Source organism: Polypterus senegalus, chromosome 5 (genome assembly GCF_016835505.1).
Source record: "Polypterus senegalus isolate Bchr_013 chromosome 5, ASM1683550v1, whole genome shotgun sequence".
Classification (NCBI taxonomy): domain Eukaryota; kingdom Metazoa; phylum Chordata; class Cladistia; order Polypteriformes; family Polypteridae; genus Polypterus; species Polypterus senegalus.
The window spans coordinates 200663521-200690310 of NC_053158.1; the positions used below are offsets into that span (position 1 = coordinate 200663521).

At 44.3% G+C, this 26790-nt stretch overlaps 1 protein-coding gene across 5 annotated transcripts in view; it reads right to left on the reverse strand.

Annotated features, from left to right (window-relative positions):
• The window catches only part of LOC120529808 (arf-GAP with SH3 domain, ANK repeat and PH domain-containing protein 1-like), a 347163-nt gene that overhangs the window by 74788 nt on the left and 245585 nt on the right, over positions 1-26790 (reverse strand). For 3 of the 5 annotated variants that reach the window (XM_039753979.1, XM_039753978.1, XM_039753976.1), the window contains exon 12: positions 8714-8722. The exons of the other annotated variants lie outside the window; for them this stretch is intronic. In XM_039753979.1, coding sequence (XP_039609913.1) covers positions 8714-8722 — 9 coding nt within the window. The remainder of the gene's footprint in view (positions 1-8713; positions 8723-26790) is intronic. 5 annotated transcript variants of the gene reach the window in all.

A 26790-nucleotide genomic window follows, 5' to 3' on the forward strand; every position in this document is an offset into this window, starting at 1 on the left:
CTAACCCTCTCTATTTAGCCTGGCTTGGGACTGGCACCCAGTTGGCCTCCCTGGTGGCGAGATTTTCTTTACCTGACTTCTCTGATCTGGTTAGGGATGCGTTCAGTTATGGGATAAAACACCAATCTCCCCGGCGCAGGCTTTGTGCTGATGAGATTGTGTTGTGTAGCAGCAGAAAAGATGGAGTGGAGAGGAAGTGGGAAGAATAGAGGACTGAAGATAAATGGGAAGAAGAAGACAGAATATATGAAGTTTAATGATGATCACGATTCAGATATTAGCTTGAGGGGAGAGCCACTGAAAAGACTGCTTAAGTTCATATATCTAAGACCAGTGGTAGCCCAAGATGGAGAATAAGGCGCAGAGATAAGCCACAGGGAGTAGCAAAGATGGAACAATTGAAATATTGTGTGATCCAAGAATTAAGGCTTTAAGTCAGTGGTTTTGACCAGCAATGATGTATGGAGCTAAGACATGAGTGGAGCACAGGAAAAGAAGGTGAATGTGGCAGAAATGAGATGGATGTGTGGAGGATAGAATAAGAAATGAGAATTGCAACAAAAGTGGGAGAGAAATGTAAGAAAGTAAAGGAAAGTGGGCTATAGTGGTATGGATGTGTGATGAGTAGAGACAAGGAACATGACAGCAAGAGAGTTATGGACATGGGAGGCCAAAGTGAAGGAGGATGGATAAAGCAAAAGAAGATCTGAATGAAAAGGGCTTGACTGCCGACGAGGTGAACGGCTGAGCTGTAAGGTGAAAGTTAATGAAGCACATCAACCCCTAATGGAAGTGGGGAAAGATGAAGAGAAAGAAGAAGAAGATTTCAGAGGCATGCTGATGACAACAAAAGTAAACTGGAAAGCAATACGCTTTGTCACAGATTTTTGGTTCTGTTTTGTTGAGGTAAGGACACGTTTCCGATTCGCTTGTCTGCTTGCACTGGAGGTCGCGGTTAACAATTTTTATCATTTACCCCAGGCGCTCTCCAAATGCTGGTATACATACGAGGTGTGGCAGAAAAGTAATGAGACTGGCAGCGCTGCGCCGTTGTCCTTGATAGAGCACGTGTATCCGTACCCTCCCATAGCTCAGTGCGAGTTTCAACTCCTTCCGTTAACTACGTGATTTTTGTGACTGCTATTAGCAAAGTTGTGTTTTTGGTTGTGCGTCACGCAAAATGGAACAGCGGAATTTGGAGCAACGTTGTGCCATTAAACGGCAAGTGTGACGTTTGAAAAGTTAAAACAGGCCTACGGGGAACATTCTTTATCCCGAGCTCAAGTTTTTCGCTGGCACAAATCATTTTTGGAAGGCAGAAAACACGTTGAAGATGAACACTGTTCAGGGAGGACTTCAACTTCGAAAACCAATGAAAACATCGGACGTGTGAACACTCTTGTGAGATCAGACCGTCGTTTAACATTAAGAATGTTGAGTGAACAATTAAATTTGAACAGATTTACCGTTCATCAAATTTTGACTGAACATTTGCACATGCGAAAGGTCTGTGCCAAAATGGTGCCGAAAAACTACCTTCTCTATAACAGAATTTTTGACCTCAAAAGGCATTCCTGTGGTTCCCCAGCCCCCTTATTTACCTGACCTCAGTCCGTGTGACTTTTTCCTTTTTCCTAAACTGAAAAATGTCCTCAAAGGACGTCATTTCGGGACTTTAGAAAACATCCAAAAGAGTGTAACGGACATGCTGAAGACCATACCGGTTGAAGAGTTCCAGCGCTGCTACCAACAGTGGGAACAACGTCTCCATCGGTGTGTAGCTGCCCAAGGGAACTACTCTGAAGGGGATAACATTGATGTTTGAAAAAAATAAAAACTTTGGCAAATAAAAAATCAGTCTCATTACTTTTCTGCCACACCTCGTACTTCATCAAAAAAAATGTATTGCACTATTTTACAAAGATACTGCCTGCTGCTGCCGTTGCCATCGTGCTTCGCTAATCTAGTGACAGCCAGTGTGCAGGCGTGTAGCCTGTAATCAAGTGACCAGAACTCAATAGACATTATAGGCGTGAATTTAGTTTTAACAAGGTGTCACAGAAGGCTGGGGTTCTGACCCAGCCGGGACGCCTGGAAGGACCGGAAGGTGGCATTTATATCTTCCAGGTCACGAGGGGGCAACCGCCCTGGGTTAGGAGAGGACCACAAGAGAGGAGCAAGGAGGTTCCAACCCGTTGGGACCCGTGGCCACCGCCAGGGGGCACCTCAAGCCTAATGGAACCCGGGAAATGTTTACTTCCACCACACCCAGGAAGATGGAAGAAGAGCCTTCCAGGGATGCCCGGAGTGCTTCCGGTGCAAAGGGCAGCACTTCCGCCACACCAGGAAGTGACGCCAGAAGAACGTCACCAGGCACCTGGAGCACATCTGGGTCGAAATAAAAAGGGCTGCCTCACTACAATCTGGGAGCTTGAGTCGGGAGTGGGAGCAGGCGGCCACGGACCTTGAGAAAGAGGCATGTGAAGAGGGTGATTGGTGCTGGGCACTCTGTGTGTTGAGTGGGACTAATTTGAGCTTGAATAAATGTGTGTTTTTGTGTAAATATGTGGTCTCAGTCTGGTGGTGTCCGGGCATGTCTCACAAAGGTTAAAGGTTAGTAATGTTAATACAGATAGGCAGCCAAGAGCTCACAGTGTCAGGGTCTGTATGGGATTGGCATGTTCTCCGTGTGCTTTTATGAACTGATGTGTGTTTGACTGGGAATGTTACAACACTGAATACTAAAAAGTTCAGCAAAATGACACCTTTTATTGGCTAAGTAGAACGATTACAATATGCAAGCTTTCAAGGCAACTCAGACCCCTTCTTCAAACTGGATGTAATGTAATGTACAGTATGTATATGTATGACATGTGTTGATTACATCTCGCCTGAGGAAGGGGCCTGAGTTGCCTCGAAAGCTTGCATATGGTTAGCAATAAAAGGTGTCAATTTGCTCGATTCTCACTACATCCATAATGGTTAACACGGTACAATACCCTAGTACTACAAACACTGAATGCTGAAAATTTAGTTGTTTCCGTCATGCACTGTAAAGTAAATTACATCCCGCCACTATCCTCCGGGTGTACAGCCTGTTATGTATGGAAGTGTAAAGACCTAAGTGACTTTGTTTCAGTGATTACTGTTTAGTGGTCTACAGAGCAGAGACGGTAATTCACATTTCGGTATCAACGTTCAATAATATCAGACAAAAAACTTGGAGAGGATTTTTCGAGGGGCAAAGAATACACAGGAGACAAACCTCACCCTTGGGTCTCAAAGGTGGCTGTTGAGGGAGATGAGAAGTGTGGTGAAGCACACAGCCGGTCGGTCACCTTCTAAAATGGCTCAATTTCACAAAAACCTTTTGCTTTTTTTCTTGTTAAATTGATATGGATAAGCCGTTTTGCAATGTGTGTGCAATCTCACAATAAAGATCAATGCTTATTGGTTTGAAAAATTGACATATTTGTTAAGTATAAGGCTTTTATTTTCATCTTTGGACCCCAGTACCCTTCACCTCCATTTTGAAGTGCAGGAGCAGGATAGGCATTTCTTAAAATGAAAAAAAAAATACTTTACTTTAAAACACAATTTCAAGTGGTAAGTTAACATATACCATGATTGTGAAGAAATAAGTACGACTTTAAAAGAAAAAAATACATAAAACTTATCCTTAAAGCTCTTAATTCCTTCCTTAATTATCTTTAACTCAGGTTCAGCAATTCTACCATAGCTGAGCTTTTCATTGCATTCATTTATTCAGCATACACTATTATCTTCCACATCACAGAGGTGTAACTGTCTTCTTTCAACTCCTGGCAGGTGAAGTGACTTGCTGACTGTCAATATGTGAATCACTGATGGAGACTGAACTGCCAGCGTTGTGCTTTTTGACTCCACTAGGGGGCTCCACTGGCTTTCTGAAACGTCAAAGATTGTCCAGTCTAGGAAACAAATTCAGATTTGGGCACAATAGCCAGGTTTCCATCCAAGGAGTCTTTGCAAAAAAATATTTAGCGCTTCAAATTTTAGCTGAAGGAAATGCTAATTATCGATAAAATGTTGTACACGTCGACATAATATTTTTCCGTTTAACTTTAGCGCATAAATTCCATATCGATACTTCAGATGTCGCAAAAACTACATTGGAAACATTTGGTCGGAAAAAAAGGGCTTTAACGCAAATAAATGTGTCACATGATACATTTTCATCACGTGCAATCAAAACGAGAATAGCGGAGCGGTTCGCGTGGTCTGATGAACAGCCTCGTTATTTCTCGTGATGAGCCAATGCAGTAGCGGATAGGCTGGGTCTCCTGCTACTAAAAGGGGTACCTGAACTCCCTCCACATCAACTGTAGCCTGGGGGCGTCTCTCAGGATGTCTAAATAATACAAAAACCGCAAAGGTAATTTACTGTGCCAGTCAAAATATTGAATAAACCGTGTGTTTCATTATCTAAACATTTTTTTTATTATTATTAAATGACAGATGTTTTAGCATATATGAGAAATTCTCTCATTAATATTAACTTTAGTTTTTTTTTTGTTGATTAAACGTCGTTATTTTGTATTAATTCAAATTTCAGTTTTAATTAAAAACCTTAAGGGAAGCAGGTTACAGTACTAATTCAGTTGTTATCGCACAGAGAAGGGATGTTGAAAGGTAGGCTCACCTGTACAGATCCGATGCTGCAAACACAGCTGCATCATGGGCACTACCAGGAGTGCCAACGCAAATGTCTCGTATCATGCATCTGTCATCAACAAGGGCCTGGAGAACAATAGATGGCCACCCTTTGCGATTAATGTAATCGCGGTAGCCTTCCGTCGGGGGAAGAATAGGCACATGCGTGCCATCCAGCGCACCGTAAATCTGTGGCACAAGATGCACCAAGGAATTGCGGTATGCAATTTCATTGGCCTCCGCTACAGTCGGAAGTCTGATATAACGCCGCATTAATTTTTCTTTAATAGCGGTGCACACATGTGGTGTTAAGGGTCCACAGCTCACTGAGCACAGGCCATTTTTTAAATAAGTAATCGATGTACTCGCGGCTTAGCGAGGGGACGTTGGGCCATAGTGGGCCGCGGGACGATCCGTAGGGTGTGGGCGTTTCTCACCTAGTGCACAGGTGAGGAACTGCCCACATTCATGATTGTCCCGTGGCTAATGCTGCAGCTGCTGTGGCCCTCATCATTTTAAAAAGAAGCGCGAGTCGGTTTTAAAGGGAAAAAAAAATGGAGAGAGAAAGGAAAGGACGGAGGTTACCGGGGGCAGGAGAGGAAGCAGGTCGGTGAAAGAGAGAGAGAGCCGCGAAGAGCGAGCGGACGGGCGAGCGAATGAGCGCTCGTGGGCAGCTGCGAGGAAGCTGGGTGTTAGGCCGACACCCAGGAGTTTGAGTTGAGGTTGCTCCCGCTGAGTGACCAGGTAGCGGGAGTGCCTAGAGGAAAGCGACGAGCCGCAGAGAGGCCATTGAAAGGCAGCGGAAGTCGGGAGGCTTGGTGGTGGAGTCCCCAATGTGAGCGTCCTGGCTATTGGGGTAATCAAGTCTCGGGGACTGGGATGAGTGCCAGACCGAAGCCAGGGATCGGGAGGTCTCCAGTCTCGAATGTGTGATGTAGGAGGGCAGCTGCAGAGAGCGTCTTGCCTGCTGCCTGGCCCATACGGGATAAACAGGTGAGACGCTAATAGACGATGCACCAGATTTGTTAGTGTTTTAAGACTGCTTCCATAGGAAGATTTAACCTCTCGTTTTTAAGGATTGTTTTTTTTTCTATTGATTTTTAACCTCCACGTGTTCTTTTAATGGATTATTTATTTATTGAAGAACTGCACTTTATGAACACTGCTTTATTTTGTTGAAAGCGCTATTGCACTTTTTGCACCACCCCTTGCTCAATTGTTTATTTGCCTCCACTGACTAGCTCACTCGGTAACATTATCGACGGTGTTGGGTTCAAGTGCTTCCAACAGCAATGGGAGTGTGGAGCCAGAACCCACATCGTCACAACACAGCATATACACATCGATGGACGGTAGTTTTACCAACCCCGAAAGTTTCTCCAACTACTCTATACTCGGTGCAGGTTGCCAGCTTGTAAAGCGCGATGGCAATCCGCTTTTGGGTTGGAACCAGTGATTGATGGCAACCTGTGATTGGCGCAACATCAGGACTGATGAATCCACACAACATCTCAAACGTTGGCCGTGTCATTCTAAAATGTTGCAGCCAGAGATTTTCTGTAAAGTGTCTCTCCACCACCTCCTCCCAGAAGGTCTTATTCCGTCGTCTCTCCCATACCCGTGGGTTTCGTCGCACTGGGGTACTTTCTTCGAGCTCTAGGGCTATCGGACAAGCAACTGCTTCATTCTGCTGTCGCCTTCGGATATTATGTACAATTCCAATTATTTGTGAAACTGAAACAACAGTAAGCTGGCAAATTTCAAAAAACTGTCTAAATAATCTCTCCATTTCTTTGTTTAGTGCAAAACAAAAGGTAGATAATTTGCGACATACACAAAATTATGTATGGAAACGGCTCACGGGCAGATTTTTTTTCGCGATACAACAAAACTTATGCGACAGTTCGTTTTGGGGGGCGACGTCATCACGCACACCATTTTATCGATAAACAGCCAGTTGGATGGAAACAGGCTGGAGACAGCAAATTTCGCACATTTTTTTTACGTATATTCTGTTTGTCGATAACAAAACGTCGCAAAAAACTGGATGGAAACTTGGCTAATGAGAGTAAAGCACTGCTGATAAGGAGAGCACTGACTGGGACAAATGAAACCCGTTTGGCTCGGATCCAACCCGACCTTCCTATGTGGCAGACGGACTTGACAAGACGAGACCACGTGCATCAATTAATAATTCAGTCGTTGCTGTAGCTGGTTTCTTGCTAGTGTGTCTGTTAATCTAATTTAGTGCATCTGGCAGGTCCTGCACTCCTCTTCCCCTTCTGGCCTCCAAATACAATCTGCAGGTCACGCCGGGGTGCAGTTCAGTAGAGAGTTCACATGGCCATCTGTAAGCGTCCGCTGCTTCAGGACAAGGAATCCCGATGTCAAACATTTACTCTGCAGAAATATTACTTGCATTATACAGTATGTGTAAAGGTTTATGTAAGATGTTTAGCATAGACAATCCAGATGAATAAAAGATATTGATAATTTTGATTTGATATACTTTATTACGAGGGGGAGACCAGCTAAAGTTAGAAAATGGGATTTATCAGAAAATGGAATGAACCTTCACAAAACTAATTTCTCATTGTCGTCTCCACCCTTCTCAATCAATGCACTTGCGCCACCTGCCTGGAAGGACCAGGATTCCAGCAGAATAAAAGGTTTTGTCTCGTCCTCGCCTCCACTTGTGCACCGCTTTCTTCACGTCGTCATCTGTCTTGACCACCCAAATGTTTTTTTTAGTGGTCCAAAAAGGTGGAAATCACACGGTGCCATATCTGGCGAATAAGGAGGATGTGGCAATACCTCAAACTTCAGTTTGCCCAGACGAGCCTTGGTGTTCTTAGCAGTGTGTGTGTCATTGTCTTGCAGTAAAAGGACCCCTTGAAACAGCAGTCCCCGGCCGGCGCTTGAATCGAATAGCAGGCTTCATGTTGGTCTCCAGTAAGTCACAGTTAACTGGCACTCGTGACTGGAGTGCCCTCGGCATGCAGTGTTCAACCATAACTCGGGTGCACGAGTGGTGGCGAGGACAACAACAACACCACCATTTATTTCTTAAGCATGTTTTCATACAAATGATGGAGTGCAAAATGGTTTATGAGATGAAGAAAGAAAAAATAACAAAATAAAAAATCTATAATTAGGCAATACTAATTAACAAAGAATAAAGTAAGGTCCGATGGCCAGGGAGGACAGAAAAAAATAAACAAACAAAAAAAAACTCCAGACAGCTGGGAAAAAAAAAAAAAAAATCTGCAGGGGTTCCAAGACCACGAAACCACCCAACCACCCAGACCCCACTAGGCAACTACCTGACATAAAAGATCTAAATCAGTCCTCATGGTTTTCAGGCTTCATGTGGACGAATTAGACAAATAAATAAATAAATAATTTGAAACTTTTACATTTTGAAAATTTGTAAATTTTAAAAAATTTAAAAAACAAGACCAAACCTTTTTATTCTGCTGGAATCCCGGCCCTTCCAGGCAGGTGGCGCAAGTGCATTGATTGAGAAGGGTGGAGGTGACATTGAGAAATGACAGCATCAGTTTTGTGAACGTCCATTCCATTTTCTAACTTTAGCTGGACTCCCCCTCGTAATTGTCTTTTCGCATGACCTTTGGGGTCAGAGCACGGGGTCGGCCATTGTACAGCGACACCCCTGGCGTTACGTGCCTTACTCAAGGGCCTGGTGGAGTGGAGTAGGATCCTGATTTAACTTTGCTGTGTATTCACACGTCAAGCTGTATTTCCTTTTTATTTTTGTGAACCACACAACACTGTAGACAGTAGAAGTTACACCGTATAGAAGTCATTCAAACAGAAATGATGCCTTTATTAACACTTTACCTTGGAGAAATCAGATATAAAATGAGGACTTTCTAAACAACAACTAAACAATCAATTAGGGAAGGAATTACCAACATTATTTCAATAGGTACTCACAATTTTGTCTATCAACTTTTACCAACCTTAATGAACAAAAAAGATAGCAAAAGCTAAAACTTACTCTCCTAGACTTCAATCGGGAAAGGCATTAAGGGAAAGAGAAACAGAATGTAAAAAACAAAACCAAACAGTTTATTAGCACATTCATTTATTAACATATTCTTAATTTGGTATTTTAAATGTCCACTTCTAGTGGTTCACCAACTGTTTGTTTGAAAACTTCGATGAAGCAAATTGCCTGTGCTTACAGTATGCCGGCACAAATTAAAATGGAAGAGGAAAAGAAAAAAGGAAAGAAGAGGTTAAAAGTGAAGACCTGCAGGCACAAAAAGAATTGAGAAAAATAAAACACAGTTGGCTGCAATAACTGAGGCGTTAAAAACAGTTTCTGAAAAATATTCACAGGCACACTGGAGGACTAAAACACTGAAAGACGTTCATCACACAGCTCTGTGCACCTGCACCAAGACACCAAGACTCCCCAGTAGCTCTGCATGTTTTGTTGTATCAGCTACCCAACCGAGATACCCACCCTTAAAAGGTCTCTGCCCATTAGGGCTTATGGGTCACGGCCCAATGTTCATCGTCGGTAAATTTAGAAAGGCACTGGACTATTACTATCACAGAAACTGCCAGTCAGAAGAAACATAAGAGCCTTGGATTAGGGGACCAATTTTTCTGCTCTGTGAATTCAGAATACAGTAGACTGGTGGTGGCACTGTGATGTAAGGAGTGGGTATGTGTTTGAATGTTGTAGAGCACCACCAGAGAGTACCCTCACCACCTGGTGAAGTCTATGAATCGCAGACGTCAAGCAGTCATTGCATGTGAGGGAACACAACAAAGCCATAAATATGACGACTTTAACAGACCTGCCATTGCTGTGTGCCAAACATTAGGGTGCCGTGAAATGGGGGGGAAGTAATTCCCCTTAAATGAAAGTCGGCCATATGCACTTTATTCACATCGACTAATCATAGAGCTTGCAAGGAGTGGAGTAGAGGCAGCAGAAGAAACAAAAGGACTGTGCACTGTGGCATTGTGTTCAGGAATAAAACGTGTGTAGTTTGGACATCTGTGTCCGGGGCATCTTGCACACTACATTTTAGTGCAACCCTGATATTCTGTATATGCATTTAATTCTTTTTTTTTCATGCCTCCATATACCATACTAACCCCTACTTTCTCTGTTGTTCTTTTTCTGGTTTTCTGTGGTGCCGATCTGCCCCCCCACCACCTGATCGGGGCACCATGCAGTCCCTACACTGATGGATTGAAGGCCAGAGGTCCACATGACCGTCGTCATGTTCCACGTGACTGATTGAGATTAACGTTAGGTAGAATGCCTAGTGGGGGCTGGGTGGTCTCATGGAATTGGAACCCCTGCAGATTTTGTTTGTTTTTCTCCAGCCCTTTTTTTAGTTTTTTCTGTCCTCCCAGGCCATTTTTTTGTTAATTAGTATTGCCTAATTTTCCTTTCTTCATCTTGTAAAGCACTTTGAGCTACGTCATTTGTATAAAAACATGCTATACAAGTAAGCGTTGTTGTTTTTGCATGTTCTCCCCGTGTCTGCATGGTTTCTTGCCACAGTCCAAAGTCACACAGGTTAGGTGAATTGGTGATCCTAAATTGTCCCTAGTGTGTGGCTGGAGTGTGTGTTTGCCCTACGATGGACTTGCTCCCAGTCCAGGGTTTTTCCTGCCTTCCACTCTATGCTAGCTGGGATAGGATCCAGTAGACCTCCCGTGATCCTATTCAGAACTAAGCGAGTGAGTAAGAAAAGCACTGACTGACTGGCATGATCATTTAGTTTGGTGGTCACAATGACTGCTTGCTGATCTGACCCAACACTAGACCATTAGAAAAATTGGGCCATTCATTCCAACAAGCTCAACCATCCTGTTCACTGAGATCGTCCAAAATAATATCAGGTTGAGATTGGGAGGTCCCTGACGTCGTCCTGTCCACCACACTACTTGGTCACTCACTCCCTGTGTCTGGGGTTCTCTGTGTGAAGAAACGTTTGTGTTAAATCTGCTCTTAAGTTTCCCCGTGTTCTTGTTGAACTCTTTTTAAAGTAACAACTGGGATTCGCTGTACTCATTCCTTTCATAATTTTAAACACTTCAGTCATATCACCTCTTAATCTCTGCTACTGCAAACACTCAATTCCTTCAGTTCTCCTCACAGCTCAGACCTCTCAGTCCCAGAATTCAGCCTTCTTGCTCTCCCCTGGACTTTCTCCAGAGCTGATCTGTCATTTGTGTAATATGGAGACCAAAACTGAATACAGCGCTCCAGGTGAGGCCTCACTAGTGCGTCTTAAAGCTCAAATTTAAACCTCCATGACTTGTACTCCATACATTGTCACATTTAACCTAACATAGTAGTTCGACTCTTAAATGGCACGATGAGAGATGTAAACATTGGTTGCACGGCAGGAAATCTATCATGTCAGCTTCTGTAAATACGATACAAATTAATCAAACTGTTAAGAAATCGCTCTCAAGTGACTTCCATTAATGTTATTCAGTTTAAAATAAAGTTGTCTTGTATCATTTTCAGCTTAAATGAATGTATTTTTGTTCAAACGTGTCCACTGAAGCTCAAGTTTTCTAAAATGTGCCTTTAATTATACAGAAATATTTACAAATGCTGCCATGTATAATTCAAATGGAAAAGACCCAGCGCAGGCACACAATGACTTTTTAAATGAAAATGTTCTGGAAAAGCTCAAAAGACATTCATGTAGTACAGGAAAAGGCAGCACACCACCCTCTAAACTGGTCAAACTGTAAACCTGAGGGGAGTCGTATTACCAGACCACGGGGGTCCTGCTAAGAGTGGCCCAAGCCCGTAATCAGATACCTTTTAGCCAACAATATTACCTGTTGGGCAGTTCATTTCTTATTCTATTTTGTATAAATGGCACTGAAGTGGGCAGTTGAACCCCCTAAATGCTGCTTTTTGTCAGTGTCTGGTCACTTAGGATATTTCAATTTTTAAACTCCATTCTGCTATAAATTTATTTTTTCAAATAAGGAGATTTGAGTAAATGGAAGGAGAGAGTCTTTTGTTAACCACTTAGGGAAGAATTCACGCTGTAAAAGTTAGCTGAAATGAACTCTTAGGGCTCGTTTATACTTCACGCTCAGAACGCATACGCGCCCGCATCATGGCTGCACGATTTCTGAGCGTTCATTTGATGCGTCCTCTGAGCAGGTCCTCAGAAATTAACGCAACGCATGCATGAGTTGCAGTACCAGCAAAAAGTCGGGGGACGCAGTATGATAAAAGTCGGAACGTGACGTCAGAGTCTCTGCTTACTAAATCAACATGTGACAGAAAGCCTCTCTGTAGATCCTACGGGATCGATGTGCGCTTCGATGTTTGATGAATGGTTCCATGTGGTGAAGCAAAACGGCAACATACAGATGTATTCGTGGGCTTTTATATTCAAGCGTCACATATTCCCGATCGTAATGACATCATTCGTTTTAAAAGTCTCACATACTGTCTTCTGTGCCGTCTTTTTTTCTAGGGCTTTCTCTGCTCCTGACAGCAGCGAATCGCCAGCAATAGATCGCCACACTGAGCACATTAAATGTCTGATATTCCAACTCTCTGCACATTTAGAATCCTTGGATTATACTTGATATCACTTGTATGTTACATTTTACAGATAAATCGGTAATTTTGTTTAAATAATGAATACTGTTAATAATTACACACATGGGGATGACACAGTTAGCGCTGTTGTCTTGCAGAGAGTCACGTCGCTGATATTCCCTGCCTGGAGTTTACAAGTTTTCCTGCTGGGTCTCCTCAGTGTGCTCCAGGTTCCTTCCAAAGATATGCAGATTTGGGGATTTGGTGCCGCTAAAATGACGCCAGTGTGTATGTGTATGCTTGTATTCACTTTGCGATGAGCCGAGGCCTCGTCCAGGGATTGTTTCTCACTCGTGCCCAATGCTAGTTGGAATGGACACATCCCTGTATTGACGTATTTAATCAATAAACTTCCTTTTCAGAGATATTGCGGTAAGGTGTCATCGGAATTTAATGAGTGTTCTAGGCAATTCACAACACCGAGAAGCCGAACATGTTCTCACCGTGATAATATCTCGCACTGCCACCTGGCGGATTCCTCCAGATTTACGTAAAGTACGCGCGCAAGTATAAACACTACAACGCATCCGCTGCAGCATGCGTCACGTGTGTTGAATAATCCGTTTCAACAATAAACGCGATTGCTGGTATTTTAAATTTCTATTAGAAAGCTGGTAATGTGAACATTACTCTGTTTAACAAGATCACTTAATTAGCTAATTGCATACTCCACCAGAATTTAGTCATGTCGTGAATAAATAGGCTGCCCAGAAAGTTTTAGAAAATAATCTTTTTATTTGTTAGTAATTTATTAAAGAAATATCCACTGTACCTGTCGAAGACAGGCTATTGAATAATTTAAAAATATTAGCTGCCTTTCGTTCTACATGAACCGTCAGCGCCTTTCCTCCGTATTCGTGTGTATTTTTTAACGTTTCTTCAACGATGCTCCCTCTGCCAAGCACATTCCCATAAAACCTTCTCCTCAGACTCCGTCATCATTTTCAAGGCACCTTTCCCTCCTCCTATCCAGTTTTATGCTTTCGGTTTTTGAAAGAGCGGGTGCGTCTTACACCTTTGCCAATGTCTCTTCCTCTCTTGAGCGTGACCCCTTATGGCCCGTTTCTAGAGTCTCATTATTGTCAAGGCGCGTTTCACAACTCCTGTCCAGTTTTATACTTGCCAACTTTAAAGGTGACTCTGTCCGCTTGCGTCTTACACTTTTATGTTCCTTTACCAGTGCTCCCTTTCTCAAGCATGATTCTAAGACGCTGTCATTATTTTTGATGCCTCTTTCTTACTTCCTGTCTGGTTTTACACTTTCCATCTTTCAAGGTGACTCTCTCAGCCTGCACCTTTACTCCTCCATGTGTGTCTCATACTCGCACTTCCTGTTTCGATTGCATCACCAAAGCCAAACTGACCAATCACACTAAACCCAAACTAACCAATCAGATGGTCTGATCAATCATGGATTCTGGCACTTCAATCAATCAATCAATCGCATCAGTTGTGCATTAGCGGCTCAGCGAGGTTCTCTTTCCTTGGTGGTTTCATTTTGCTCACATGCTCACCTCCATTGTCTATCCGCAGCTAAGCGAGTTTCTCTCTCCTCGGAGGTTTCGTTTTGCTGATGTGCTAGACTTGTTTGATTTCTTTGAGCTTCATGCTGTAGCCTCGCACTTCTGGGCCAGCCAGACAGACAGACAGACGCACACACTTCCATGCGTAGATGTTTATATGTAACGAGGTGTGTAAGCCTGTGCTGTAGAAAGCACAGGCTCCTAGAAAATATTGAAATCATCAGCAAATAAACTGAAATGTAAAAATGTCAGGTAATTGAAAGGAACTACTATCGGCATCTCTCTCCTAGGAGGATTTGTTTTATCATCGTGCTCGCATCACTTGTGGATTAGCGGGAGGAAAAGTAAAAGGGATGCCAGTTTGCCGATTTTAGCAGCTAAGAGACTTTTGTCTTTCTTCTGAGGTTTCATTTTGCTGATGTGCTGTGGCCTCGCTTGTGTTATTAGCGGCTCAGCGAGTAGTCTATTTCATCGGAGGCGGAGCCCTTACCCCGACTCCACCTCTCACTTCAAGACCGGACAGACACACACTCACACACACTTCCACGCGAAGGCATTTGTATATAAGATACTGGATGAACACACTAATTGAATATTTCAATGTATTTGCTATACTTGCCATTTTTCCAGATAATCCTCTATTCACTTGAACCCTGCACTCCACTCACAGGCACATCTTCAATAACCTTGTCACCACCAAATGGTGGATTTGACCGCTCCTGGGGCCTCATGTATAAACGGTGCGTACGCACAGAAATGTTGCGTAAGAACTTTTCCACGTTCAAATCGCGATGTATAAAACCTACACTTGGCGTAAATCCACGCACTTTTCCACGGTACCTCATACCTTGTCGTACGCAAGTTCTCCGCTCAGTTTTGCAGACTGCCGGCACCCAGCGTCAAAGCAGTGCTACTGTTCCTGTGTGGTTACACCTTATTTTCCTGACGCGGCTTTATAAATACACCGAAACTAACCGCATATTGTTTATTAGTGTAATGCATCTGATTGTAATTAACTTGTAACAATATAATGGTAGAGGGAACAGCCATAGTATTCTACATACCATAACTGCTTTAGCGTTGTTACTCTCACTTCTTCTTCTTCTTCTTCTTCTTCTTTCAGCTCCTCTTGTTAGGAGTTGCCACAGCGGATCATCTTTTTCAATATTTCTCTCACTGCACCACTCAGAGTATTTATATCACTGTATCTGAGTGTGAATCACAGCAGCAGCTGATCGGAAAGGGAATTATCGGTATACAGCTTCAAGGACACGCTGTCTCAGCCACTGCAAAATGTTTTAAAGCCTTTCCTGTACGGACCTCGCGGTTCAGAAACAGAAACGATATCATTTATAAGGTGAAATTCAGCAAAATATGTTTATTAAATTATACAGATAAAACTTTAACTTCATTTAAATAATCTATATTCTTCACTGGGAGTGTCGTTAAGGATAGAATAATTAAACATGTACTACGAAGACATTTCAATGTTCTTTAAACGTTTTGAAGAATCGGCGCTAAGCTTACAGATGGCTTAACTTCTATTACAGAGCTGATTGTGTGGCGATCGGTTACTTGGGGAAAGAAAAGCACTGACTGCAGTGACGGCTACGCCAATATATATTGAATATAAAACAGAAAGAGAAAATAACAACACAGCGACAAATTTCGGCAAAAGTTAAATGCTTGTGTCATGAGCACGAGGCGGCTATGCAGCCATCCACTGTGCATAAGCTACCTTACTGACGGGCGGGAAGGAGCCACCGATTCTTCCTCTGCCCAGTGCCACCACAAGCCTAGAGCCGCCCCTGATTGTACTGCTGCAATAAATTATTTCATCGAAGTGAAACACATGTTTAATAACGTGCTTTAACTCCTATCATCATGAAAATGATATCACGTATACATCTCAGTATTTTAGTTATTCAGAGAGCTGTAATATCACGAATGTAATTGATTCTGTGTCCAGTTGGAGGAAGAGAGCCGGTTTAAAAAGCAAGTAGTGATTCACACACATAGAGCACATAGAAGATCAAATACAAAACAAAGCATTTACATGCTACTTTAATTACGATGTGATTTGAGAAACTGGTTAATTAAACGATTTTAAGATGAAGTTTATGATGTTCTACTTTAATGACAAAATAAACTACGTGATTAAAGTGGAAATGTCGAGATTGAAGTTGACATTTCGTGCTTTTTCCCCACTGTGTGCCTTTTTCTCTGTACCCTAATAAGCTTTCATATGACACTCAGACAGTGGGCTTACAACTCGGCTTTTCACGGCGACTTTGATATGTGACTTCTTTTTATTTCCGGCACTGTGCGATTTGTGAATGTGAGCTTTCAAGTTTCTCCAACACGCTATGTCACTCGATCAACTTCCTTTTGTTGATTATACCACGGTTTATTTGAACAAATAGTATGTTTTTCCTTTGCCTCCACTTGGTATTCGCTGAAATTCTTATATTTTCCCTGTGCTTTTCCCATTGTCTTTTCACAGAAGGCTGCGCTTAAGGGCGATTTATATTGATTTGCATATTCAAATAGGCGTAATTCTGGGAGGATTTGGGGCGTTACAAAATGCGCATGCACGAGCGTTAGTTTTCACGCTGATCGGGATTTATGTAGCGGAAGAACGTGGAAGTTGGAGTACGCACAGATTCCTGCATCTGGATTTTTCTGTGCGTAATCACATTTCGGCTTTTGTGCTTACGCCATGTTATAGTGCGAGTTCTACGCACGGCGTTATACATGAGGCCCCTGGTGTTTCTGCTATCTCTCTAAAGGATTTGTTTTGCTTTCTCAGCCTAATGGTGGCCTGTTTTTACCTGCATGGACAGCTCTTTGAATGTCATATTATGAGTTTACAGTGACAGTTTCCAAATACAAATTCCATCAACTCCAGACCTTCTACCTTCTTAATATAATGGAATAAAGAGGGATCTGCTCACACCTGGCTACTGAACAGCTTGTCAGCAGTCAGTTGTTCAAATACTTTTGAGCCCCTAGAAATGGGGTACCATCTATAAAAATGGCTGTCATTCCTAACCGGCTCATGTGATTATTTCTGTTAAACCATTTGAATTACTGCTGAAAGCCTACACTTCAATCATGTAATTATTTCTTCATTTTAAACCCATTGTGACGTTATGAAAATTGTGTCACTGTCCAAATACTTCTGGACCTAACTGTAGTTTTTTGCCATTGCAATATTTTCACTTTTACATTTGTTACACATTAAACATCATCTGACACAATTTTTTCCAGGTCCTCTTATTTAAATTTAGAGATGACACAATCTGCCACTCGTCCCACTTTAATGTGATCTGCATACTTAACAAGTTTGTTTGTTACATGTTTATCAATGTCATTCAAAACAAAATCTAAATGAAAACATTAGTGACCCCAACACTTATACATAAAAGGACTGTGTTTATATATCAACCAATCCATAACTACCTCTGCAAAATTGGATAAGAACTAGCTTCAAAGTTTGAAACAAGGATCAGTAAGGCAGTGTTGCTAAGCACAGCTACACTCTGCCTCCCCCAATGTAATTATTTCAGTTAGGTATACAGTAAACTTGACAGGAATTTACAGCCAAATCCATTAGAGTCCTCAGACGGTTTGACAAAGCCCTAGAGAAAGTCCTATAATCCGTACTGAAAAGACTCTTTATATGGCATAGATCTTCCTGTTTTGGAAGCAGAGTGATCACTGCTCTTCTGCAGCTCAAAGGTAATTCACCATCTTTCAAGCTTTCTAAAAACACTACGTGCACATCAGCCCCCAGTAATGGTCAGAACTGTCTGCAGAACTCGGGGGGGAGGCCGTCAATCCCTGGAGCCTTTCCGGTGTTTAAATCACAAAGTGAATCTGACATTTCTTGAAAGGTTAATTCAGAGTCTAGTAATGGCTTAAAACCATTTGGAATCCTAGGAAGTCGGTCAAGAAAAACAATCATTGCCGAAATATCAATAGAATTGTCCATAAACAAATTTGTACAAAAATAAGCAGCAAAATCTCTTATGTCCTCAGCAGTGCACAGTCCACAGTGTCGTACAGCACGTGAATCAATTTGCTTTGGGCTTCTTTCTTCTCCAAATTAAACAAAAATCTTGTAGGTGCATCCAAGTGATTTATACTCCGAAAACGTGACCTCACTAGGGCACCTTGCACAAGGAAATTCCAAAAAAAAAAAAAATCAGCAAAGGAACGCTTTTTAGATGTTAAAAGAGAATCAATTTGGAAAAGCATCCAGCAGTTTTAAAACGTCTCCTTTCAAGTGTCACACGCGCTTCGGAGACAGTCGACAAAACCCACGCTGAGTAGATGGTCGCGAGACAAAGGGCTACAAAATGGTACTAACGCTCTCTCTCTCTCTCTCTCTCTCTTTTCCCGCAGAGGCAAAGATGAAAAATAAACAGCCGTATTATTGTCCTACCGTCCCTCCTCGATGACATCACGAACAAGTCGGAGCCAAGACGTAACTTCCCCCCTTAAATTTCCTGTAGCCATTTTGAGTTTCTGTATAAATACCCCCCTATTTTCAATGTTTGCTTGTCAAATGCTTGCTTGAACCCTTTATGTTTCAACATTATTTTGACCTGTCCTTTGGACATTATACCGGTGGTTTCCTAAAACTTCATCTGACTGGCTGTTGAATTTTCTTTCTATTACAAAAGGCTTTCATATCTAGTAAGCAATTTCTAGTGACTTCCTGTGTGTCTATATGTGAACTTTAGAAATGTCCCACCACTGCTTAAGTGAATCAAATTTAGATGTGGTATCAGTCCACTGTGTATGTAATTCTAAAATTCTGGAATTCATGTGCATACTGACACAACACTGAGTTGTCAGTGTGGTACAACACTGGTGGCCAGCAAGGCCTTGTTTAACACTGGCTACCAGCATGGTACATCACTGGCCACTCTTATGGCAGGACAGTAATGGCAAGCTAAAGCAGGGTAGTTAACTAAGTGAGTGTGTTCACCTTACAATGGACTGGTGACTGGCGCCCTGTCTAGAGGCTCCATCTTCCCAGTGACCCTGCTCAGAATAAGTAGGTATGGACGGATGGGAGAACGGACAACAAATACAACATGTAAATGATTTACTCCCAGAATTTGACTTCATTTCAATGAATGTTGTCTCCTTGCCCCACACATCACAGGAGGGTAATTTCACCCTCGGGCAAGATCCACCAATGTGTATTCTATGATTTTTATGTTCTTTTATAAAGCTATTTAAAATTATATGAAAAATATTAACAGCAACATGCTAAAAAAAATTAATAAAAAAAATCACAAAGCAGTGCTGTTCATTCATTAAGAAAGAACAAGATGAAGACGGAAATATGTTACTCATACTGTTGTTTTCAAAATATCTGACTAGAACGGAGTTCAGAGTCACAGGTGATGGGCGGCAATCCTTACAATTTGAGATGTGGAGCCACCTGGGAATAAGCGGGTTTAGAAACTGAATAAATGAATGAATCTGACGATGACTGACACTGGCGCACTAACGACTGCTGCAATCCATCTGTCACAAAAACGATTCTCATCCTCAAGCACACAGATAATATAAATCTGTCAATATTTTTAATACAAGAAAGTCTAAAATGGATTAAGGTGGTTTGACAATATTGTGTAATGCATTTTAGATCTTTTCATTCCTGTCTTTAACTGCTTTATTATATAGAAGTGTAATTGGACCACAGGAAATGGGATTTTGGAAAAAAAAAATCATTAAGGACGTAGCAAAGGTAAAAACACCTCTATATTGTGACTTTAATCTTGTAGTTAACTTTGTGTCACTAAAGGATAAATGCAGGAATATTGGTGGTCACACCAACAAGCAATCTAAAGAGGGCACTTTGTCATATGTGGCTTGGTGAGACAGCTGATCAAATGGATTGAACCTGACAGCATGGAGTTTAGGTTGAGCATGGCGGCTGAGAGGAAGGCCCTATCACACCCAAGGTCCAAATGCGCTGTGGCACATGGACTCCATGATAAACTGAAGCCACATGGTTCTGCAGTTCACGGCTGCATTCATGGCTTCAGCTGCTAATTACTTATGGATGGAGATGAACATCACTAGTAATAATCCAAAAGTTGTTGTAAGCTAATTTATCTTGACAGTTTCAAGCTTAAGAGGATGCCCAGTGTGACCACATGCAGTCAAAGGCACAGATAATGGACATTAGTAATACATCCATATATCATTTTATTGCAAAGACATCAAGGTGATAGTTTTGGGGAACTTCGGGGAAAGCAGGAACTGAGATGTGATTGGTGCTATTTACTACCAATCAAGGTACTCCAATGATTTTTGTTTTTCTTTGGGAGGTGAGAGGAAGAGCGGGTGGAGACAGTGGGGGAGAGTGTTAAAAAAAAAAAAAGAAAAGAGAAAGCTGGCACTAAGGTTGTGGAGAGTGCGAGAGCGGAAAAAAAGAGTCAAAAAGTTTTTTTTGGTGGTCAGTGTTAAGCGTGAGAGGCATTGAGCGGGTTTCGCTCATTGGAATGTGGATGAAAAAGAGAGCTCGGCTTTGAAAAGAAAAGGGACAGACAGGGAGTCGGATGCCTACTTTACTTAAATTTGCTATATAAAAAGGGAATGCAAATAAATCAAGACGAAGCTACTGGCGTCATCCAAGACAGAGCTGAGAGATTCCTGTTTTCCACCACGGAGGTAAATGTGAAGTGCGGCAAAAGTTCTGGAAGGACACTGTGAGTACATGTCAAGTTGTGTACTGCATATGAGCTCCAACTAAGAGCGCCAATGATTGATTGATTGATTGATTGTATGTATATATATATATATATATATATATATATATATATATATATATATATATACATATATATACATATACATATACATACAGACAGTACAGGGCAAAAGTTTGGACACAGCTCCTTATTCAATGTGTTTTCTTGATTTTCATGTCCATTTACATTGGTAGATTCTTACTGAAGGCCTCAAAATTATGAATGAACACACGTGGAGTTATGTACTTAACAAAAAAAGGAGAAATAACTGAAAACATGTTTTATATTCTAGTTTCTTCAAAACAGCCCCCCTTTGCTCTGATTACTGCTTTGCACACTCTTGGCATTCTCTCGATGAGCTTCAACAGGTAGTCACCTGAAATGGTTTTCACTTCACAGGTTAGCCTTCTCAGGGTTATTTAGTGGAATTTCTTGCTTTATCAATGGGGTTGGGACCAGCAGTTGTGTTGTGCAGAAGTCAGGTTAGTTGGACGCTCATTTATTTTTCAACAGGACAATGACCCGGCTGTGTAAGGGCTATTTGACCAAGAAGGAGAGTGATGGAGTGCTGGAAATGGTCATGAAAATAAAGAGAACACATTGAATGTGGAGGTGTGGCCAAACTTTTGGCCTGTACTATATATATATATATATATATATATATATACATATATGTATATATGTAAATATGTATATATATATATATATGTATATATGTATATATATATATATATATATATATATGTATTGTCAGGGATGCCAGGGGCCATGACCCGGCCGGGACGCCAGGAGGGACCGGAAGAGGGTCAGAGCCCTGCCTGGATCATGTGGGGTTCGCCTTCCGGGTTGCTTTGGGGACCACGGGTCAAGGGCATGGAAGCCTTTCCCTGTAGGAGCCCGTGGTCACCGCCAGGAGGCGCCCCAATGCCTTGGGGACTTGTTTCCCCAGCACTCCTGCCACACCAGGAAGTGCTAGGGGGAAGATTTATAATGCCGCCCGGAGAGCAGCCGGGAGGACAGCCGGCACTTCCGCCACGCTGGGGCGTGGCCAAGGACTGCCGGGAACACCAGGTGCTCGTCCGGGTCAGCTATAAAAGGGGCCGTCTCCCTTCATTCTGTGCTGGAGTCGGGTGGAAGTAGGACGAAGCAAGAGGAGTGTGGAGGCGGCCCGAAGAAAGGCATTGTGGCCAGGACTGTGACTGTTTTGGGGTATTGTGCACTGAACTGGGTCTTTGTGACCGATGGACTGTAAATAATTTGTATATAATAAACGTGTGGTGTTTAAAAACAAGATGTCCGCCTGTCTGTGCCCGGGAGGCGTTCACATCTGGCGTAGTCAGCAGGACGCTCCGCCTGTTGCAAGGCGGAGACCTGCAACAAATAAATTTGTTGTGGACGGCCGGGCGCAGCAGGACACCACCACGTTCAGCGGGTGCTGCGTGCACACAGCCCCGCGGAGAGAAGAAACCCCACGGACCGCCAGGGGTCCGTTTGATGGCCATACTTCCCTGACACGGGCGGGCGGTATGCCTAGCTGGAGAGCAGCGGTCTCCAGGGATCGTGCCATTACTGCAGGCCGAGACGGCTTGGCGTCGGAAGAAGCCTCGCCGAGGAGGTGTCCTCGGTTGGACGGGTCCGGGAAGGTGAGTCCCCTACCTAGTGGCAGCCGGCCCGGGAGGGCCGGGCGTGTTCTTTCTTTCTCAGGCAGGGACCTCCCGGATTCACGTCGGTGGCGGGCGCATGCGGTCTGCAGGGCGCTGGCAGCACGGCGGCAGCCGCGAAGGCTGCGGAGAAGGAGACGCTGCGTCTCAAGACTGCTGGCAACAAAGAGCTGCCGGCAGGCATATCGACGCCGAAAAGGGAGGCAAGATGGCGCGGACGGATGTCCCTCCCCTGACAGGCACGCGTTGGGCGGTGTGTCTTGGGTGCCCGCCAATGACGAGAGGCGGGACCAAGGAACGTTAATCACGGGCGGGGAGACCGATTGGGCCAGAGGAGAGGGCCCACAGGAAGTGGCGGCGTCGGAGGCTGGCGTACAGGTAGGCTCAGCGTCGGTTAACTTTCTGTCCTTGCCGGCTGCTCTGACGGAGCTGGGGGCGTGCCTTCAGCCTGCGGAGCAGAGTGTGTTACAGTTGCTACGTGCCCTCCGGGCTGCAGTGCGGGATCTGGAGAAGAAGGCGCTCGCGACCTTACGGAAGTTTCGACTGACAGCGGGACGGCGCGGCGCTGGAATCTCCAGCCGGAGAGGTACGGCGGATTTGGTGAGTACAGCCGACTCCGTAACAGCAACTGGGAGGGTCTGCGAAAATGGCTGTGATAACGATAAGCAGTTTGAGTAAGCAGCCCTCCGACAAATAGTGCGGCGCTAATGACTGTATGCGCGCGAGGGGAGTCCGAGAGGACGAGAATGGACACGGGCTGCTTAGTGCCCGGGTCCTAGCGCCCGCCCGAGTTGGCTGCGCCTCGCTGTACTGTAGGGACGCAGACGGGAAAGGGGCTTGTGTTTGTTAATACAAAGTCGCGTACCATCAAGGCGTCCCAGAGTGAAGGGAGGATTAAGCGGCTGGGTGCTGCTTCCTCCAATATGGTGAGACGCGTTGCTGGGTGCAGCGTATGGCTGGCTGCCCTCTGGGGAGCAGAGGGAATCCCTGAGGCAGGCAGAGAGAAAGCAGGCGGTGCCGGCGACTCCATCATCGAGAGGGACACGGAAGCGCGGAGAGGGTGCCGATCAGGCAAGTGCGGGGTGATTGGGGGAACGCTGCCCGGCATGGCACGAGCTGGGTGCTTTGGCAGCGGTTCTGCCCCTGTGTTCTCTTTGTAGGGACGGACCCGGCGGGCTGAAGGACCCCCTTCGTGGCGGAACAGCCCTCTGATGTCGGGCCGTCAGCGGAATGATCTCTCTGCCGGTGCGCAGCTGCGCTCACAGCTGGAGGAGCTTACGGGGGAACAGGTGGCTCGGAACAAAGGGGCGCGGAGGTCTCGGAGGGTGCCGACCGGGGAGGCCCCGGGGTGCCGGTAAAAGGGGGGAGCACAACCTGTGCGAGGCACAGGGATGCACCATGGGTTGGTGCTCAGATTGTGTCTCCGCCCCTGTCCCTGCTAGGAGTGCGGGGCCGGACCCCGGTTATCCTCGGGTGGGACCCGTTTCGGGACTCTGTTGCCCTCGCGGGACGGGTCGCTCTTTCCCACGAGTGGTCTTCGCTGGCTGTGGGGCACTGTCAGGGATGCCAGGGGCCATGACCCGCCGGGGCGCCAGGAGGGACGGAAGAGGGTCAGAGCCCTGCCTGGATCACGTGGGGTTCGCCTTCCGGGTTGCTTTGGGGACCACGGGTCAAGGGCATGGAAGCCTTTCCCTGTAGGAGCCCGTGGGCACCGCCAGGAGGCGCCCCAATGCCTTGGGACTTGTTTCCCCAGCACTCCTGCCACACCAGGAAGTGCTGGGGAAGATTTATAATGCCGCCGGAGAGCAGCGGGAGGACAGCGGCACTTCCGCCACGCTGGGGCGTGGTAAGGACTGCCGGGAACACCAGGTGCTCGTCCGGGTCAGCTATAAAAGGGGCCGTCTCCCTTCATTCTGTGCTGGAGTCGGGTGGAAGTAGGACGAAGCAAGAGGAGTGTGGAGGCGGCCCGAAGAAAGGCATTGTGGCCAGGACTGTGACTGTTTTGGGGTATTGTGCACTGAACTGGGTCTTTGTGACCATTATTTGGGGGTCTTTGTGACCGATGGACTGTAAATAATTTGTATATAATAAACGTGTGGTGTTTAAAAACAAGATGTCCGCCTGTCTGTGCCGGGGCGTTCACAGTATATATATATATATATGTATATGTATGTATGTATATATATGTATATATATATATATATATATATATATATATAGGTAGTCCCCAAGTTACAAACATCCGACATACGAGTTACGAACAGGTCCACAGCTGCTCCATCATCTGCCTGGGGGGCTTGATGCAGGCTCCTCCGTGACTGCCGCTCCGTCATCTTCGGCCTGGAGACACTGGAAGCAGTGGCTGGAGGGGCCGATTTCGCTGCTCGCGCAGTGTAGTGGTCCCTCGAACGGCTCCGGCTGATGAATGGGGCAATGTGGGCCACACACCATTCATTCTCAGTGGTCGGCTGGGTGCGCGGCAAGCAGTGACCTGGGGTTCATAGTTGCCGGGGCCAAAGCTACCGCTTGTGTGCAGGATGGAGGCTTGATGGGGTGGTTCACTGTCCGCCCACCATGCCACCGCAGCTACTGCTCCTGACTGCCCCGTTCGTTCTCAGTGGGCAGCTAGTGATGCTGCAACCGGTGACCCGGTTGTGGCTGAACGGAGGCCATTGAGGGTGAATGGGGCGGCGGGGCGCAGTATTGTATAGTGTGCCTCAGGTGGCTGCCTGTTGAATGGGGGTGGGGTGGTGGGCGATTCACCACCTGCTTTTGGCCGTACCCTGTTCGTTCTCGGTGGGCAGACGCTGCAGAGAGCATACTGTATGCAAGTGGAGGTAACTGTGTGGTGGACGAATGATGAATCGCCCCCCGCCGCCCCCGTTCATACTCAATAGCAAGCCTGCTTGTATTGTTACGTACATAGCAGGAAGTTGTCTCCCATCAGTACATCAGACGTGTTGATGACGGGTGCCTTCCTGCTGTAATAGCGTGTAGAGTGCTGTGCAGAAGAGTTTATCTTAACCTTTTGTCTTCACCCTTTAACAATGTCTCTGAAACACAAATCTGATGCAAGTGCTGGTGATACAGTAAAGATGAGAAAAACCATCACCATGGAAAATAAAGCAGAAATAATAAAAAGGTCAGAGAGGTGAAACTCCATCATTCATTGGCAGCACTTGGTTACAGTTGGTCAACAATAGCATTTAATAAAATAATGGACCTGTTCCGACTTACATACAAATTCAACTTAAGAACAAACCAACAGTCCTTATCCGTACATAACCCGGGGAACTGCCTGTATGTATGTATTATATATATATATATATATATATATATATATATATATATATATATACAGTGGAACCTGGGTTTACGAGTAACTTAGTTTACGAGTGTTTTGCAAGACGAGCAAAATTTATTAATAAATTTTGACTTGATAAACGAACGATGTCTTGCAATACGAACACTGTTTACTACAGCATTGTGACTGTGTGTGCGCGCTGTGAAGTGCGAGTCCCCATCTTGCGCCCCAAAACACGAAGCTGAGTCTCATTACTTTAACAACACCAGCCGCCTTCAGCTTGAAACAGCAACAGCGCTGTTATTTATTGCAGCAGGATGTTTATAATGTTTCTTGTATCGCCCATTGACAGCAGCGCATAGCATGTCTGTGATCTTTTAAATGTGCTTATACGGCGAACTGCTACAGCGCTGGGAGACTGCGATTGCTTTGGGACGCTCTTCCGCGTGTCGTCCCGTTGGGTGGAATCCCACATGAGTTTAGAAACTCACTCACTTATATTTTGTATTAATCATTTTTATATGAATAGTTTTGGGTTGTGGAACGAATCATCTGAGTTTGCATTATTTCTTATGGGGAAATTTGCTTTGATATACGAGTGCTTTGGATTGCGAGCACGTTTCCGGAACGAATTATGCTCATAAACCAAGGTTCCACTGTATGTATATATATATATATATATATATATATATATATATATATATATATATATATATATATATATATATATATATATATATATATATATATATATATATATATATATATATATATATATATACACACACATACATATACACACACATATATATATTTATTGTTGATTTCTATGTGAGAACCTTACCTGTGCTGTAACTCAGACAAATGAATTGAGTTGAGTTAAACTGCAATAATATCCTTTGAGTGGTATGTTCAATAAATGTGTTTTATTATTAATTTTTTGTTGTTTGTTTTGTTGTTTCCTATCCATGACACAACACAGGGCGCAAGGCAGGAAACAAACCCCAGGCAGGGCACACACACACACACACCAAGCACACACTAGGGGCAATTTAGGATCGCCAATGCACCTAACCTGCATTTCTTTGGACTGTGGAAGGAAACCCAAGCAGACACGGGGAGAACATGCAAATTCCACGCAGGGAGGACTTGGGAAGCGAACCTGGGTCTCCTAACTGCGAGGCAGCAGCGATACCCACTGCGC